This window comes from Petaurus breviceps, unplaced genomic scaffold (assembly GCF_028583685.1).
Source record: "Petaurus breviceps papuanus isolate PSGF00001 unplaced genomic scaffold, PetGlider_PUasm1.0 207, whole genome shotgun sequence".
Taxonomy (NCBI): Eukaryota; Metazoa; Chordata; class Mammalia; order Diprotodontia; family Petauridae; genus Petaurus; species Petaurus breviceps.
Window position 1 is genome coordinate 31,804,349 of NW_027185850.1, and position 18,889 is coordinate 31,823,237.

General features: G+C 49.7%; 2 protein-coding genes across 2 annotated transcripts in view; one reads left to right on the plus strand and one right to left on the minus strand.

Annotated features, from left to right (window-relative positions):
* LOC138165075 (probable rRNA-processing protein EBP2) overlaps nucleotides 1-7,164 on the plus strand; it is a 7,746-nt gene extending 582 nt beyond the window's left edge. Inside the window, exons 3-9 of the mRNA XM_069093208.1 lie at nucleotides 32-192; nucleotides 306-429; nucleotides 5,145-5,234; nucleotides 5,671-5,746; nucleotides 5,843-5,936; nucleotides 6,710-6,872; nucleotides 6,988-7,164. Of these exons, the coding sequence (XP_068949309.1) occupies nucleotides 32-192; nucleotides 306-429; nucleotides 5,145-5,234; nucleotides 5,671-5,746; nucleotides 5,843-5,936; nucleotides 6,710-6,872; nucleotides 6,988-7,038 (759 nt within the window). The 3' untranslated portion in view covers nucleotides 7,039-7,164. The remainder of the gene's footprint in view (nucleotides 1-31; nucleotides 193-305; nucleotides 430-5,144; nucleotides 5,235-5,670; nucleotides 5,747-5,842; nucleotides 5,937-6,709; nucleotides 6,873-6,987) is intronic.
* Nucleotides 7,165-7,176: 12 nt separating this feature from the next.
* Nucleotides 7,177-16,891, minus strand: LOC138165076 (cilia- and flagella-associated protein 144-like). The gene is made up of 4 exons (XM_069093209.1): nucleotides 16,759-16,891; nucleotides 13,120-13,179; nucleotides 8,522-8,625; nucleotides 7,177-7,381 (listed from the first exon to the last, which is right to left on the minus strand). The coding sequence occupies exons 1-4, from the start codon at nucleotides 16,889-16,891 to the stop codon at nucleotides 7,271-7,273; spliced, it is 408 nt and encodes a 135-aa protein (XP_068949310.1). The 3' UTR covers nucleotides 7,177-7,270.
* Between the last annotated feature and the right edge of the window lie 1,998 nt (nucleotides 16,892-18,889).

Sequence of the window (18,889 nt, forward strand, 5' to 3'; positions counted from 1 at the left end):
CCCCGGGAAGTTCACTGTGAGCCCTCCCCAGGCAGGGCTGGGTCAGTGCCTGGCCGAGTTCCAGAGGGAGCTGGCGTGGCTGGAGCGGCTGGACGTGACCGTGGGGCCAGCGCCAGAGCTCCCAGCACAGCAGATGCCAGTGGAGCCCGGAGCCGTGGACCCCGAGGACGACTTCCGGAGGGAGATGACCTTGTGAGTGGTGGGGGGGGCCTGGCACGGGGGGGGGTTGGGGGGGGGGGGGGGCCTGCAATGGGGGGGCAGGAGACCCTCCCCGCCCCCTGCAGCTGCTCGTGTTTGTCTGCCAGTTACCGCCAGGCCCAGGCTGCGGTCCTGGCCGTGCTGCCCCGGCTCCACCAGCACCAGATCCCCACCAAGAGGCCCCAGGATTACTTTGCAGAGATGGCCAAGTCTGACCAGCAGATGCAGAAGGTGGGTGCCCAGTATAGGAGGGGGCTCCTCTTGCCCCATGGCAGAGCCCTTGTTTTCTCTTTCCTTTGGAGCTGCATTTGTAGTAAATTTGGTTTTTGCTCTTTCTGATAGGCATGAGTTTAGAGTCAGACGGGACTCTAAACTGTCCCTCTGCTCCCCCAGGAGCTGCATATAATGCCCGCTCACTGGGGCGTTTGCTGGTTTCTCTAGGGAGGAAAGTGTCAGGGTCCTACAGACTGAAGGCTCCTATGGGACCATAGCAGAATCCCGAGGTTGGAAAGGACCTTGTAGGCTACACATTCCCAATGTTGTTAGATCCAGGAAGTTGCCTCTTAGGGCATCCCTACCATCCTCCACAATGGTTGGTCACTGTGTTTGAGTAAGGATGAGGGGGAACCACCTTCTCCTGAGTCAATTCATCCATCAACCCCCAATTAATAGGATGTTTATATTTTTCTAATATCTTTCCCCATCTCTCCTTGTTCTGTTACCTGGGCCAGGCAGGTCAAGGCTAATTTTTCTTTCACCTACTTGGAGATAGCTCTCTTGTCCTCCAAAGTCTTATTTAGGTTCAGCTGATCCTCAAGTGATGTCTTGAGACCACCTGTCAATATCCTTCCTAAAATCTGACCCCTGAATATGGACAGAGTGTTTTAGCTGCCATCTGGCCAGGGCAGAAGACAGAGGGAGGGGCACCTCCTAACTCAGAGAAGCATTTTGCAGTTGGAAGAGTTCCCAGAGGCCCCTTGTTTTATCCTAGCTAGGAAAACATTGTGTTTAACTTTATAACCAGCAAAGGTGTCATTTTGGCCAGGAGACTTGTAATGAGGATCGCATTTCTCAAATGTGACTCATTCTCATCTGGAATACAGTCTCTAATTGTTCAGAAATTTTTCTTCACTGTTCCTGGGCACTGAGTCTGTGAGTGCAGCCCCAGATCACCTTGGCTGTCTGGTGCCACTCCATTCCTAGTGGCTAGGATGAGCTGTCATCTAGTTCTGCCCTCCCCGTCTTGGACTTTGTGACTCAACTGTGAGACTTTATATTTCTCCTTGAAGCCCGGGCTTCTAGCCTGTCACAGATCTTTTGCGGGCTTGTCAGCAGTGAGGTGGGATGTTGACTGCTATGGTACCTGGAAGTCCTCCCCCCCTTTCCAGCTGTGTGGCCCTGGCTCTTTTAGTTGAGGCTGGTAGTGATCTCCTAACTCAGGGTTGTCAGAATCAGATGAGATGAAGGGGAAAGTGCTTTGGAATTCTTAGAGTTCTGCATAAGGCCAACTCTGGAGGGCTTGACTGCTCAGGCTTGTCTTGAAGGGGTTGGGGGAGGAATGTTAGACTGTATGACCAGCAGCAGATTTCTGGGATGGCCCCCTCTTTGGGCAGGTGTCAGACCCTTGGGGTCAGGCCATTCAGTGGCTTTCTGAATGTAGCTGACTGAGGTCATTTGGCCTGTATTTTGCTTGGTGTGTCTCTCACTTATTTGGTAACTGTCAAAGAGAAATGTGGTAAGCTTGGTCTGCCCTGTTCTTGGATGGAGCCCCACTGGCTTTTTGTATTTACCCCTTGTTTCATTAGGCTGTTCCCATCATCCAGCCCTGTGGGGCCTCCCCTCTGGAGTCTCCCTAAGACTGCTTGCCACATCAAATCTGTTGCTTCATTTGAGAGCCTGAGATGTTTTTCTGGGCCAAGTGATCACAGAAGGTGGTGTGGCCCAGTGGAGAGGGCTGAACCTAGGGGAGAGGCCCTGGGTTTGAATCCTGACCTTGCTGGGCCCCTGGGGAACCTTGGAATGAGCCCACCACATTCGCTCTCTGGGCCTCTGCTTTCACAGACATTCCATGAGAGGGTTGGACTAGCTGACCTCAAGGGTCACTGGCCCAAAGGTAATGACTTTATGATAATAGCAGTTCCTTGAAGGCAGAGAGGTTTTCTTTGTTGCGGTGTAGTCTTTTTAGTTGTGTCTGACTCTGTGGCCCCATTTGGGGTTTTCTTGGCAAAGGTACTAGAATGGTTTGCATCTCCTCCTCTCCTTCCCCAACTCACTTTATAGGTGAGGACACTGAGGCAAACAGGGTGAAGTGACTTCCATGGGCCACTCAAACAGTGCCTACTGAGCCCAGGTCTTCCTGACTCCAGGCATGGTGCTCTTTCTCCTGTGCCCCCAGCTACCCAGGGCTTTCTTGGTATCTCTTTAGTCACCCTCGGCATCAGCCCCTTTTGTCATTTCTAATTCAGAGGTCATTCTCCTTGACTGAGGAAACAAGTAGTATTGGCAGTGCTGTGTCTGAACCAGGTGGAAGGGGAGAGTGGGTGTTGCCTGCATCTGGCTCACCCTTTCCTGTCACGCTGCAGCCTGGCTACCGAGGTGGCTCAGTCTGGTCAGCCTCAGGGCCAGGGCAGCTCCTTCCCTCATGGCTTCCTCCTTTTGCCTTGGCTAGAGGGTCTGGGGAGGCCTGGCTTCTCTCTGCCTTTTCCCATGGAGTCGGGGTGGGTGGTGGGTGGGGGAGTGTTCCCTGCTGTTTCTCTGCATGTGATGCTCAGCTGTATCCATCCAGTCCCAACCACTCTCCTCCTTGCTGGATAACTGCCCACCTCCTGACCTTCCAGCACTCCCTTCTCCCCCGAGGAGATCTTTTTGGTTCTCTCTTTACATATCCTTTCTGTAAGCTCTCATCTCCTATTGTAGTGGCCTCCTGGTTGGTCTGTCTACCTCCAGCTTCTCTGTGTTTTTTTTTTTTTTTTTTTTGGTAATTTACACAGCTGTCAGAATGCTCTTCCTCAAGCACAGAACTGACCATGGTGCTGCTCCTTTGCTCGAGAAACTCCAGTGGCTCCCTCTTGTCTCTGGGACAATATGAATGATTCTCTTTGGCACTTAAAGTATCTTATAATCTGGTCTCTAGTCTGTGTTTCTAGACAGATTGCATTTTACTTAGCCCCATGTAACTCCATGGGCTTTCTTGCCCAGACCTTAGCACAGTACTTGGCATGTAAGTGCTTAGTAATGCTTGTTTCCTTAATTCTTGTACTCGGTTTTCTATCTCAGCCTCCTTGCCTTTGTACAGGTTGTCCCCATGCCTGAAATGCTCTCCTTTCCCATCTCTTGGAAATTCCCGAGTTTAACTCAGATACCACCCAGGAGCAGCCTTTCTTTATTCCCTGAAATCCTCTAGCGTTTATTTCACAGATAGCCTTTTTATTTGTCTAGGACTGGCTTACTTCTGCATTTGTGTCTCCAGCAGCTGAGCAGGCCTGGCACCTGTAGGAGCTAAATGAAGTAGACTTTAATTGAATAATGGACTAAATTGTTTTATTGCTGCCACGAGAATCCACTTGGAGTAGTGGGTAAAAGTCGAACCTCTTGGCACCTACTAGCATTGTGGCCTTGAGTCAATCACTGTCCATCTAGGTTATGGAAGCGTGGCCAGTTGGCCTTTGGGGCAGGTGTTGTATGTCCATGCAGCAGTTTTGAGTCTGAGGTCTTTGCATAGCGCTCCCCATCCATTTCTTCTGGTGGACAAGATGGGGTGGTCCCTTCTACTCCTGCCTCACTCAGATGTCTCCACCATGTTCTCCTGCACCTGGACCTGTTCTTGGCTTTAATGGTTGATACTAAGCAGCCTTCTCCCCACCTCCCCCAGCCTGCTCCTTTTGGATCTGATCTGTCTACCCAAGGCAGTGTCCCAGTCTGGGCTCCCCTCCAGGCTCAGTGATGCCTCCTTGGTCCTGGCATAAAGAGGAGTAAAAAACTCAGGGCAGTGACACAGACTGCAGAGGGTGGAGGTCTGTCTCGTCCCACCCTTGCTGGATGACCTGCAGGCCCTTCCTGCTTCATATCCAAGGCATAGGCTCATAGGCTTCCCCCTCAGCTTTAGTTTGGGGTGCTCACTGCCTCCTGTGCCATGGAGGCACCAAGGTGGTGCACAGGATAACCTGTGCTGACCTTGAGGTCAGGAAGATGCTTCCGAGCTTTGAAATCCCTAGGAAAGTCACCATGCTGCTGTCTGCCTCCGCTTCATCTAAAATGGCGGTCATGGCTCTTGCCTCCCCAGGTTGTTGTGAAGATAGAGAGCATACTCTCAATACTGCTCTGTGAATGCTGGCTCTCCTCCACTGGCAAGTGCCTGCAAGTTACAGGGCAGGGCCAGAGCCTGGTGCTGGAGCTCCCAGGAGGGGCATCCTAAAGCCCTCGATCTGGCTCTGGAGGAGCGGGCAGAGGCCAGCAGCCTTTTTGCACTGCTAGGCAGGAGTGGGGCAGAGACTATCCAGCAGTCTTTTCTCATGTCCCCTTGATGGGCGGCTCTTTTCAGAAGCACCCTGGAGTGAGGCCATTCCTTGGTGCCAGCTCTCAATGTCATGGAGTGCTGCAGGCTGAAAGCCATCCCTCCTCCCGTCTCTTGGCCTCTTTCAGGACTTGGGAAGGGCCTTCCTTCTCTAGCTGCCATCTCATGCTGTGTCCGTCTCGTTGATGCATAGTTGTTGGCTTGTTGTCTCTCCCCTTCAGACTGATTGGTCCTTAAGAGCAGTGCCTGTGATTTTTGCCTTTCTCTGTGTTCCCAGGGCCTAGCATGGGGGGCCTGGCATAGAGTAGGCACTTACCCAATTCTTGTTGATGATCATGAGCAGAAGTCTACTCTCCCTGAACCTCATGTTGGGTACTGGGGGCGGAGTCATGGTGTTGTTGACCTCAGGGCTTCCTCTGTTGGCTCCCCCTAGATTCGACAGAAGCTACAAACGAAACAGGCTGCCATGGAGAAGTCTGAGAAGGCCAAGCAGCTTCGAGCACTCAGGAAATATGGCAAGAAGGTGAGAGGCAGAAAGCAGTTGGGGCTGGTCAGGGCCTGGCTTTGGCGCTTACCTGGGGTCAGACCCTAGGGGAGTTGAGGCCTAAGTATCTGATCACCCATTGCATCCATCTCTTAATGAGAGCAGAATCTGAGCCCTGGAGCCCCCTTCTCTTCCCTGCTGTTTCCTGATGTTGCTGGAGGGGAGGGAGGTGATGGGGCAGCATTGGTGTGACTGAAGATTTGCCCCCTTGATCAGGTGGAAGGAAAGTGAGGGCTTGCTCTTGGGGCCCAGCCTTGGGGTTTCCATGGCTGTGCGGAACCTCCATCCTAGGCCTCTTGGCTCCTTATTCCTGCTCTGGATCCCGTCTTGCATTTGGCCTTGTTTCCTGGGGCCAATGTAGGATTAATCGGCACTGTTGGAGTTTCTGGACTGGCCCAGGCTGTGTATCTTGTAGGTACAGACAGAGGTTCTTCAGAAGAGGCAGCAGGAGAAGTCTAAGATGATGACGGCCATCAAGAAGTACCAGAAAGGTTGGGGCAGACCTGGGGGCCATGGGGTCAAGGGCTGCTTCTCAGGTTGTTCTCCTGGTGCGCAGCCCTGCTGACCCGGTCACTCTTTACACTCAGGCTTCTCCGACAAACTGGATTTCCTTGAGGGGGATAGAAGGTCACTCTCAAGAGGCGAGAAGGAAGGGGCCAAGGCTCAACAGATGAAGAAGGGGTGAGGCTGGCTTTGGCTTTCCTCCTGCTTTTGGCTGTTTATGAGACTGGAAGGAGGGAGGGAGCATTGATGAAGCACCATTTTACACACCTTACCTCAAGTGAGATAAGGCTCTCAAGTCCATTTGGCTATGGAAGACCCTGAGCTTAAGTGACTTGCCCTGGAGTCACACAGCTAGGAAGTAAGTTCTGATCTCAGGCCACATTGGAATCCAGGTGTTCCTGACTCTGAGGCCAGGCTGGAGATCCACTGTGCCATCTAGACACCCTAGACAGGAACAGGAGCCTTGGGGCGGCTGGTCTGCTAACCAGCAAGCCTTTATTTAGCGCTGTGTGTCAGGCTCCCCTTGTCCTTAAGAGACCCCAAATTCAACTAGGAAAGATGTGTGATCAGTGAAGGATATGTATGTGGAGTTGGTGATAGGCAGTCTCAGAGATAAGGCGTGGAGGGGCATGAGGTGGGATGGGTTTTGTGGCCAAGAAGGCTCTTTCACAGAAGGTAGGTTTGAGTTATGCCATGGTGTCCAGCCAGTACAAAGGTGTGGAGGAGGCGGAGGCCGTGTCACTGATTGTAGAGTGCATGGTGGAGCCTTGCTTTGGGAAGGTCAGGAAGGGCTTTAAAAGCCAAATAGGATTTTCTATTTGGTCCTGGAGGTCCCAGGTTGGGGATCTCAGGGTCAGACTGTAGCAGTCTCGTCTTGGAGGATGGGTCTAGGAAGGACTTTGGAGCCTGGCAGGAGAGAGTCCTTGAGGGAAAGCTGTATTTGATTTCAGGCCCAGTGCCAAGCGGCGGTACAAAAACCAGAAGTTTGGTTTTGGTGGAAGGAAGAAAGGATCCAAGCGGAACACCCGGGAAAGCTATGATGATGTGTCCAGCTTCCGGGCCCGGACCGCCCATGGCAAGGGCCCCCACAAGATGGGCAAGAAGCTCTCCAATGTGAGTGGACTCAAAGGCCTGGGCTGGTGGTGGTGGTGGTGGGAGGAGGGAGGGAGGGCAGAGAAGTAGGACACATCTGAGACCGACACAATCTTTTATCTTTTTATTTTTTTAGAAGAGACCTGGAAAACGGGCAAGAGAGAAAATGAAGAACCGTGCACACTAAGTGCCACCTCTTATACAGAGGAATAGGCGCAGAGAGGACACAGGCTCTTGCTGTGGCCATCCCTTGGCTGCCTTTGCTTTCTGAGTGGGGGGGGCTGGGGGGTGTGAGCCACCCCTGTGGCACTGGCTGGCTGGCGGGGGGCGGGGGGTGGGGGGGGGGGGGTCTAAAATGGGCAGCTTCAGAGGATTGGGACATGGCCCAAGGTCTGGGTAGCCAAGCGTACCTGGCCCCACTAGTCTGAGCTCTGCTTAGCCTTTATGCGCCAGAACTCCACCATGTACTTCGTGATGTCCTTATAGCTGCGGAAAAAATTGATCCTGGTGTCCCTGCGCTCACTGGGGACCTGGAGAGAGGAGGACACACGTGGCCATGAGGGAGTGTGGCAGCTGTCTCCCTGCTGCCCTGTCCCTGGATCCCCGACCACCCCATCCGTTCATAGCCCCTGTGGGGTCAGTGCTAGTCCCTTTCCAAGGGCTATGTAAATAAATGTGGCTTCAATTTATTTGGAGTGCAGCCTGACTTCCCCATGCCTCTTGCGTCTCCTCTTCCCCCCCTCCCCAGGCTTCCTCTTGGTAGAAATTCTAGTCCTTGTCCCATTTCCTTGGTGTATAGGCCCTTTGCTGTTTTGGAGTAGCTGCCTTAACCCACTGTGATCCATTCCTGAGTCCCATTACTCAGCAGTGTTACGGGGCTCAGAGCACTGGACCTGGGTTCAAATTTTGGTTCTAGTCCTTAACTCTTTGTGGGACACTGGTTTACTTCATGTCTCAGTTCCTTATCTGTTGGTTAAGGATGGGCAGCATGAGGGAGTAAAAGGTTAGGGAGGGACAGGACAAAGCATGTCTGATGTTGAGATTTGGGGGGCTGAGGGCATGGCTTGGAGTTAGGCCCTGTACTTCACTCCCTCTCCCATTTTCTCTTCAGAAGGGGGGATGGTTGGACCTCTGAGGCCCCTTCCAGTTCTGAAGCCTGCTGTGTGTGGGCCCTTTGATGTCTGTGCTGCTCAAGGCTGAGGTAGGGGCTTCTTCCCTCGTGTTCTCTTTAGTCTCTTTTTCTCTGGCTAGGGGGTACAGGCTTCTAGGACCAGTGCTGCAAATAATTTAAAGTTCACCTCCCCACGTCCATTCATTGGTATTCCTAATAAGCTAGAAGTTTAGTATTTGTCACCTGGACACCCTGGCTAGAGGCAGCTGGGGGAGACCTGAAGTTACGTGATCCAGTCTCCCACATCCTTTCATGTCAGGGAGATTCCCCTGGGTATCTGACTTAGATTCTTCCTTGTGTCGAGCTAAAAAGTGGCCACAAATTAAGCTTCTTTCCTACTGTCGAGTCCTCTATGGTGATGGGCCAGTGTGGGTCATTAGGCCTGTGGCCAGGGAAGGGTGAGGAGTCGGCTGTGTATGGGGCAGGGCTAGAGATTTGGGGGCTTTCCTCAGAAGGCCACCCCAACTGCCTTTCTTGCCAGAATGTGGAGAGCGCTCACCAAGGGCGTCAAGTCCCAGCCGACTTCCTGGCTCTCCGTCTGGGGCTCTGAGTATTTCTTCTTGGGTCCCTGGGCAGCATAGTGAATGATATTGAGGAACTTGGCTATAGGTAAAGAGACAAGTTAGGGAGCTTTTGAGATGTGACAGGCAAAAGACCATCTCATACCATAATCTATCCTCTACTTAACCATCAAATTGGCATTTCTAAACACATCTTTCCATGTCACCCTGTCGAGCAAGATGAAAACAGAATGCTCAGCCTGGCATTGAAAGCTCCTGACAATAGGTCAGTGGTGGACTTGTGTCTACCAAAGCCCCTGGATTTTTTTTTTCCATTTTTCAAATGCTTTATTAACTTCTGATTTACATCATTCATTCCTGCCAGATTTTGAGTTACAGATTTTCTCCCCGTTTTTCTCCTACCCACTGCCCCAAAATAGCAGTCCCACAGGATATCCCCTCCTCCAATCTGCTCTCTCCCATATTTTCTCCCATACCCCTTTTGACTTTTCCAGTAGGGCATGGTGGATCTCTATGCCCCAGTGCCTGTATATCTTATTTCCCAATTACATGTAAAATAGTATTAATAATAGTGTATGTGTATATATATATATATATTTTAAACATTTGATTTTAAAACTGAATTCCAGATTCATTCCCTTCCTCCCTTGTCACCCACCCTTACTGGGAAGATAAGCAGTTCAGTATAGGTTGTACAAGTGTAGCTAATGCAAAACATTAACATAGATATATTATAAGAGATTGACTATATTTCGCTCCCTCCTATCCCACCTCCCACTTGTTCTATTCTCTACTTTGATCCTGTCCCTTTTCAAAAGTGGATGCTTCCAACTTCCCTCCCCCCCCCCCCCCCCAGCAGCCTGCCCTCCCTTTCATCCCCCCCTCTCATCCCCTTACCCCTACTCTCCTGTAGGGTGATACACTATTTAGTGTGTATTTCATTCCCTCCCCAAGCCAAATTCAATGAGAATAAGGTTGACTCATTCCCTTTTTGCCTTCCTATTCCCCTCCATTGTAACCATTTTCCCTTGCCTCTTCTATATGAGACAGCTTACCCCATTCTGTCTCTCCCCTCTCATTATATTCCTCTCTCACCTCTTAATTTCACCTTTTAAGTATCATCCCTTCATATTATTGGTCCTGTGCCCTCTATCTATGTATACCTGTAAACATATACACACATTCACAAATGTATTCATATGCCCGTATACCCTTTGATATAGCCGTATATATATATTTCTATTCCCTCCATTATTGTTTTTCCATGTAGGAATGTTAATAGTTCAACTTTGATAAGTTCCTTATTATTTCTTTTCCCTGTTTACCTTCTCATGCCTCTCTTGCTTCTTGTATCTGAATGTCAAATTTTCTATTCAACTCTGGTTTTTTCATCAAGAATGCTTGAAAGTCCTCTATTCCACTGAATGACCATATTTTCCCCTGGAATATGATACTCAGTTTTCCTGGGTAGTTGATTCTTGGTTTTAATCCCAGCTCCTTTGCCCTCTGGAATATCACATTCCAAGCCCTTTGATCCCTCAGTGTAGAAGCTGCCAGATCCTTGGTTATCCTGATTGTGTTTCCACAACATTCAAATTATTTCTTCCTAGCTGCTTGTAATATTCTCTCCTTAATCTGGGAATTCTGGAACCTGGCTATAATATTCCTAGGAGTTTTCTTTTTGGGATCTTTTTCAGGAGGTGATCGATGGATTCTTTCAACCTCTGTTTTGCCCTCTGGTTCTAAAACATCAGGGCAGTTTTCTTTGAGAACTTCCTGGAGGATGATTTCTAGGTTCTTACTTAGATCCTGGCTTTCAGGTAGTCCAATAATTTTTAAATTATCTCTCCTGGATCTATTTTCCAGGTCAGTGGTTTTTCCCATGAGATATTTCACATTGCCTTCTATTCTTTCATTTGTTTGGATCTATTTAACAGCATCTTGATTTCTCATAAAGTCATTAGCTTCCATTTGCTCCAATCTAATTCTGAAGGAATGATTCTCCTCAGTGAGCTTTTGAGATTTTTTCCATCTGGCAAATTTGGCTTTTTAAGGCATTCACCTCATTGCCTTTTTAAGCCTCTTTTGCCATTTGAGTTAGTCTATTTTTTAAAGTGTTATTTTCCTCAGTCAGGCTGTTGATTCTCATTTTGTAATTTTCTTGCATCGTTCTCATTTCTCTTCCCAATTTTTCCTCCAGTTATCTGCTTCTTAAGGTCCTCTATGGCCTGTAACCAGCTTGTATTTTCCTTTGAAGCTTTTGGTGCAGGAGTTCTGACTTCACTGTCTTCCTCCTGTTCCATGCTTTGCTCCTTTTTGTCCCCAAAATAGGAGTCTAATGTTGGAATCTTCTGTCTGCTTTGTTTCCTTTACCTGGTCATGTCACCCCTCAGTCACTTGACCTCTGGGCTTTTTGCCACAGTAGGACTCTGCCACCAGACAGGAGCTTTCATCCCAAACGCTGGGGTTTTCTCAGCTGCCGGAGGTATTAGATGGGTACCCTCTCTGAGGTCTCCACACACTCTGGCAAGCTGGACACACACCCCAGGAACTCCACCCTAGACTGCAATCCAGATCCAAGCAGGTTAAAGCAAGAGCGATTACCCCTCAGACTGGTTGCTTGGTCCCCCTACACTCTGCAGGCCAGGAGCTGAAGCTGACACATGGTGCCTTGCTGAGCCAAGGCGGCTCAGTGGCTTCTTGCCCTGGGGGAAAAAGCCCACGCACTCCCAACTACTGGCCCCAAAGTCCAGACTGCACTGACCTCTCCCTTTGTCCTTCGCATCTATGTGTTGATAAATCTGGAAATGGCCACAGCTGCTGGTGATCTGGTGTCCCTCCAGTGGTGGCTGGTCAGGCCTGCCCTGGGGCTAAAACCTCGGGGGTGGGCTGGGCTCAGCTCAGAGAGCACTGCCAGCCGGCCTGCCGGGCTGTCCTCAGCAGGAGGTTAGCTTCTCTGTGTCGTTTTGTGGGTTCTGTAGCTCCAAAGTTTGTTCAGAGTCCCCTTTTACATGAATTGGGGAAGGTGGAAGCAGGAACCGTGGGGAGGTCCTGTTTCTATTCCGCCATCTTCCCCTGGATCTTTTGAAAATGAACTGTATTGGGGTAGCTAGGTGGCACAGTGAATAAAGCACCTGTCCTGGAGTCAGGAGGACCCGAGTTAAAATTTGGCCACAGATGCTCAACACTGTGTGACCTTGGGCAAGTCACAACCCCAATTGCCCAGCCTTCCCTCCAAAAAGAAAAGAAAAAATGATCTGTATTGCCACTCCTCCCATCGTTTATGGGGGGGGGGGAGATGTAAACAAACTGGCCCCTGAGAGGTCCCCCCAGTGGGTGTAGATGGGGCTGGACAGAGTTCCTAATGGCTTCACAGCCATGCTGTTTTCTGCCAAGATTTAAAATGGAGTCAGTCAAGGGCACCAAGAGTGGATCGGAGAGTAGGGTGAGGCCTGCTGTTCCTCCTTCATTCTTGAGGACCAGTGACATCACGAGGCTGGTGTCTTGACTTGGCTTGGGTGAATTGGATTTAAGTGGGGCCAACCTGCTAAGTCTCAAATCATCAGCCTCTCCTCTACCTGTGGGCCAGGGAGCCTGTACCCTAGGCAGGTGGCTGAAGTCTAGCGCTCCCTAGTGGTCATTACATGCACAACACTCCCTTGTTGGGAAATGAGTGAAGTGACCAGACTTTCCTTAGGCTCTTGGAAGTCTGGGAAGATATAGAATGCTTTTGCTTTTGGAGCACTCTTGTCATGTGGGACACCCTCCAGAGCTGCACTGCATTAAATCTGTGATGCCCTGATCTGTGCAACCCATGCCCTCCCCAAAATGGGCCACAGGGTCTTCATGTTGTGGGGATATCAGTGGGGCAAAAGGGCCATCTCTTGGTCCTCCTCCCAGCATGTGACCATCCCATCAGCAGTGGCGATGGTGTTGGGGTTTTTTGGTCCTACATTGAGGACATTCTTAATACTGCTTCTGTGCAATTCATCTCTCATGTCACCTGCTCACACTCTACATGCCCCAGTGACCCTCCATCTCAGTCCTTCCAAGACTGACCCATGCAAAATGACAGGAGCAATGTTTGGTGTTAAAGAGATTGACCTTCATCCCACAGTAAAACCACTGAGCAGTAACCCCCTCACCACTGCCTCCTTGTTTGACCCTGGGCCCAGCTCACATTTGCAGGGCTGACCCAGAGGAGTATGCTGCTAGATGACTTCCATGATTTAATTATGCAGCATTGGACCCAATTTGAGTCCCATCAAGCTCTGTTCTACTTTTTCAGCCTTCAGGAACCCAGGGTAACCCCCACGCTATGAGGAAAAGGCCTTTCCTGAGAGTAACCCCTTCATTCCCCTCCCTCTCCCCCACCTGAAAAATCAAGCTTCTGGATGATCTGGTTATAACCTGGACCGGAGCCACACTCGAGTCTGGGCCCTCCTGAATACTACTGCTTGTATGCTTGCTGACTTGCTGCTCCTAGGGACCAGGGCAGGGCAGAGCCGAGCTTATGATTGTCTACTGGGTGAAATGTCCCCACTTTTACCAGTTTGAGCAGAGAGAGAATTCTTACCATCTGCAGGTTCCTCCACATTATCATGCCAGGACATAGGCTTCCTGGTGATGGTGTGAACTGCAGAGAGACAATATGAGAGAACCATTATCCCAGCACTAACTCTTCCTTTCCCTACTCCTGCCCCAAACCTGGCGTGAACTGGAGAGAAACAATACCTGGGAACATTACATCAAAGCACCCCTTACTCTTTGTCCAAATCCTACCCAAGCCTGGTGACCATGCTGAGATAGAAAGGTAGAAGACCATTTCTCCAGCATTATCTCACTCTTTCGGCCCCACCCTCAGGGTAGTGATGGTAGGAAACACAGTATTAGACCTATTAGCCCGGCGTTAACTCTCTTATACCTCATTCTCCCTTCCAAAAGTATGGCAATTGTGTGAACTGTAGAGAAACCAGAAGCAAGTTTTCTACTTGATTATGTTGAAAAAAGAGATTCCTTTGTGGGTAGGGGCTAGACGAGTTGGCTGCTAAGGTCCCTTCTGACTGAAATGCTGTGATTCTTTGAAACACTGACTACAGCACTAACTCCCTTTTCTTTCCTGGCTAACTCCTCTGCCCAAAGCTAGGTCATTGTGTGAACTGCATAGAGACAATGGCTGAGAACCATGACCCACAACACTAGTTCCCACCCTCGGTCTCACTCCCAAGGTAGAGAAAATAACAGACATTTAGATGCCATGTTATACATTATCCTATTTGAGATTCACAACCACCCTGTGAGGTAGTCAGCATGGGTAGTATTATCCCTGTATTAGAGATGAGGAAACAAGCTCAGAGAGGTTACCCAGGACTTGAACCCATGTTTTCTGACTCCAAGTTCAGTATTCTACTATTGTCCCAAGTCTGACAGGGGTGTGAACTGGGAACCAAGTGACAGGAGGAGGCCATTACTCCAGTCCTTACCTCCTCTTTTTCTCTCCACCAGGCTGAGGCCTGAAGCACTCTTGGAGAAGTGAGAACAATGGAACTGAGCCACATCTGTGGCCTCATTGGGTTTAGATCCCTTACCTGGGTCCCCAAAGAAGGAGCTATCAACCCTGGAACTGGAAACAAAGTGCTTTTTTTTCTAACTGAGCTACACCTACAAAACAAATACTTTTAATTCATTCCTTGTGCCTTTCCCCCAAATGTATAGGACTGAGACAGAAGTGAGACTCAGTATTCTGTTCTTCCCATCTGAAATGCCTTCCTTCATGTCCCTAACGATCCAAATCCCACCCCCCCTTTCAAGGCCAATCCAGTTCCCTGATGTCCAGGAAGCCACCCCTCATAACGAGCCCACATTGTCTTCTTGTCTTTATAACTGTCCCCATCTTTCCTGTTTTTAACCTTTCTTTGTATCCCCAGAGCTAAGCATATGGCCATACGTGCTTAATAAAGGCTTCTTTTATTTTTAATTTTAATTTATGTCTTTTCAAGCCATACCCCCTTTTCACTGTAATGATCTAAAGTGGAAGTCTTAGATTTCACAAAAGAAGACTGGAAAAGAAAAGCACCAAACATTCCCAGCAAGATCTGATTTCTTGGTAAAACTCTAAGATGTATAGTTAAAGGGATGGCTGAAAAATGTTTAGAAAAGGAAGCAAAGACCACAGAAAGCCAATATGGTTTCACCTGGAATGGGTATTTCCAAACTCTCAGATTCTGTGTTTAATCACTGTTATATGGAAAGCCGCCTGGTGTGGGGGACGGAGCACAGCCCTCATAGTTGAGGTGCCCTGGGTTCAAGTCCCACTTATGACACATACTCTATAACCTTGCCTTGCAGGAGGCAGCTTTCTAGAGCTAAGATGAACAGTGCCTTGGGAGGGGGAGTTTTAGCACTGAATGCTCCTCAGAAGAATGAAACCTTAGGTTGGGGCCAAAAAAAAAAAAAAGTGCTTTCTGTGTTCCAGAAACGAAAACGAAATTTTTGTGCAGTTTAGCAAAGAAAATAAACACATATGTTCACAAGAAGGTTGTAAAGGTCACACCATTTGGCCTGAACCATTCAAGGAAAGACAGATCACTACCCTCTGGGGCAGAGTGGGAAAGGCTGGCCTCAGGGATGAAGTAGATGGGTGATAGAAGGGCCCGAGTCTCAGACTTGGCAATCAGGAAGGCCAGATTTCAAATTCTGCCGCAGACACTAGCAGTAGGCAAGTTGTGAAACTTTTCTGTGTTTCAGTTTCCACATATATAAAATGGGGATAATAACACTGGCCTTACAGAGTTTGGGGATCAAGTAAGATCACCCACAAAAGTGCTTTGCAAACCTTACTGTGCTTTATAATGACAATAATTAAGAGAGTTGGCAATCCAGCTTAGCCTTAAAGGTCTTCCCCCATGCCATGAGTCCCCCTCTCCAACAGCCCACATCTGAAGAGCTGGGGGCACCACACGTGCACATCTGATCCTAACCCTAATTCCAAATTGTCTCTGCAGGTTAGGGCACCTGGTCCTGCTTGCCTGGGATGCCCCAGGATGTGTCTTCTTAGAGAGATGCTTGACCACTGTCTCCAGCCTCATTCCCAGCCAGGAAAGACGAACATTTTGTAGTGGTTCAGTTGTGTACAACTCTGGTTTACTCATCCTTCTCCCAATCCTTTTACAGATAAGGAAACTGAGGCAAACAGGATTAAGTGACTTGCCTTGATCTGAACTCATGAAGAGTTCTCCTGACTACAAGTCTAGTGCTCTATTCACTCCTACATCATCTCTGACACTCCAGAGTCCAGGCCCTATGCTTGGCATTGGGTGGGGGAGGGGCACAGAAGAGCTGGGTTCTTGTATGGAGCCTGTCTGCTCTCATTCTCTTCTTGTAGAAGAGATCGTACTAGCTAGTATTTAACTATACTATAATAGATAATAGTATTATTAAATACTAAATTAAAATAATGAATAGCTAGTATCAATGTGGCCCTTTAAGGTTTGCAAAAATTACAAAATATCTCATTTTATTCTCACGCTGCCCTGGGAGGCAGGTGCTAACATTATTCCCATTCTACGGATATGTGGAGAAACTGGATTCTGTGGAAAATTCTGTGGAGAAACTGGAAAGAACAACAACAAAAAAAGAACGTTTTCCCTAGGGTCACTCATCTAATACATGTATAAGGCAGGGTTTGAACTCTGATCGTCCTGACTCCAGGTCCAGTGCTTCTCCCTTCCTCCCTTCCCCTCCCTCCCCAGCCCCCCAGCTCTCCCGTGTGTGCTGGCCTCTGCAGCTGACCTTTACACTCCAGGCTTCCCCTGCACTCCCCCACCCTCAGACACACCTCATATAGAGGGGACTATAGGAATTCCCACCTGACTCCCACTAAATCGTGAGTGTGGGTGCACTCAGCAGGGTTCATGAGGTCCTCTAAGTGCAAAGTCCTGGGGAAGAGACTCTCAAGGTTCCCCTTCCCTCCCCATTGGTGGGTGGGCCAGCCCATCCTGACCCGAAGACTTTACTAAGTACTTGCAGTGGGGGTGCCCCCTTAGTGGGGTTCGTGTGATCCTTCATGTGCAATTTTCCGGTCTGATTCTCGGGCCCCCCGTCTCCTCTCTCGGGGCATGCCTGGGTGCATCCCCTCCACGCAGGTGGATAGGCCAGGGCAGGGCAGGGGCACCCTGACCCTCTGAGCCCTCCTCGGGCGGGGGCGGGCACACACCTTTGCGGTTGGGGTTCACGTGGTAGGTAGTGTACAGCTTCTGGGCCCGAAGCTCCTTGCGGATCAGCTCGCACATGATCTGGTTCTGATGCACTTGGTCCGGAGGCGCCTTCTCTCGCCCGTGAGACGCCATGGTTTGGATCCAACTGCCTCTCGCTGCCCTTTAGGCTCCACTGGCCGCCGGTCCAGACGCCGTCTCCAGGCAACCCAGTCTCGCTCCGCCCCATCCCCCACAGAGGTAGGGGCCAGGCCCCGCACTTAGGCCCCAGGATATGTTCTCCGAAGATGCGGTACAGCTCACCCCCTTCCTACTGGGTGGGACAGGGCAGAGCCCACCTCCCTCATTAGCTGTATTAATTTAAAAAACAAAAAGGGCCGGCAGGCTCCGGGCCTCCCCTCTCCACCCCTCTCCAATACACCTTCCCGCAGCGGCAGTAGTGAGACCCCTAACTCACATCCACCGCCGCCTTGTTTCTGGCCTCATCTCTCCCCTACCCCGCGCTTCGGCCCAACTGGGCCACTTTGAAGCTCCTCCATTTATCCGTCAACATTCCCTTTCTGCCCGTTGGGCAAGGTGCCCCCAAAGGCTTGGAATGGTCCCCGTCCTCACCTCAGTCACTGGAAATACCTAACTTTTGGGGTGGTTTTTTTCTGTGGCCACCCCGATTCTTCCAGTGGTCGGGTCTCCCCCCTCCCCAAATTCCTTGTATTTGTTTGCTATGTATTTTATCTATACAGGTACATGTTATTACACACACACACACACCCTCACCCCTAGTAGAATATAAGCTTTTGAGGGCAAGGTCTATTTAATTCCTCTCTTCATCACCTAGTATAGTGACTGGCATATAGTAGGTGTTAATTTGAATTGAAAAGGCTTCTTATGATAGAGGCAGAACCAAGTTAGTGTAACAGGAAGCAGGAGAGTGAGCTCTCCTCCCAAACGCCTTCAAACAGACCTAGAAAAGCACCAAAGGAATCCTGATGGGGAAATCCAAGAAGTCAGAGAATCATTTTTCTAGCCAAGATAGGCTTGGGGAAAACAGAGAGGTCGGTGGATGCTGGGGAAGTGGTCTCTAGCAAGGAGCATGCTCCAGGGCCCTGGGAGAGTCTGTGCACCCTGGCAAAAGGAGGTCCTAGACACATACCAAGAATTCGAATTGGCCCCAGGAAGCCAGGACAGCTGCACTCCCATAAGCTGGTTCTTTCCTTTGAAGCTTCCCTGTGCCTGGCTCCTCTTTGAGCCATTCACACCATCTTGTTGGCACAGATGCATCAGAACCTCTGGGGAGAAAATTCTAGATTTCATCTGTGTGCACAGAAGGGCTCATTCTTGAGCACATTTCATTCTATTGGATTATTTCCCTAACCTGAGAGATATTGGGAAGTTGCTGGCCTTGCCTCCTAGATGACACTCTCTAGGTTCTGCTAGCAGAGAGGGGGCCCTTGGGTCATGGGAACTGGAGCCCACAGGAACCTCATCTTGCCAAGGAGGAGGTGGGAGCCCCTGGGAGGTGAAACTATTTGCACAAAGTTGGTTGAGCTAGTGTTCAAACCAATTTCTATCAGCCAGTACCAGTTCCACAAGTGAGAAGTTAGTGAGTTTGTACAATGCAAAATGCCCAAGAGGGTGGTGATATTGCCATGTGGAAACACCCTCTATCCCATTGATGCCTTGCTTAGCAAAGTCACCCAACACACCAGAAACCAAGCAACTTGTCTAGGGTCACATGCAGAAGTCAGATGTCAGAGGTGGACCTTGAAGCCCCCAGATGACAAGTTCAGTTCCCTCTCCCCTATGCCACGAGCCTCTAACGTGGATTTTTATTCCTTTGTTTTATTCATCTCATTGATTTTTATCCAGGATCAGGAGGTACCTCCCTCCTTGACCCTCCACCTTTGTCTCTTCCACCCACTCCATCCCACTCCATCCCCATCCAACCCTACATCCCCTCCCATAAAGCACAGAAATTAGTCATCTTGAGTAAGTAAATGAGTACTTTTGTCCCATGGCATCATGCAACCAAACACTGGTCATTGCTCCTGCATTCAGAGAGTGCTCGAGAAATCTTCGGATTGCTGGACACAGTTGTGGGAAAGAGCCCAGGGCTTCTCAAGATATCAGTCGCCT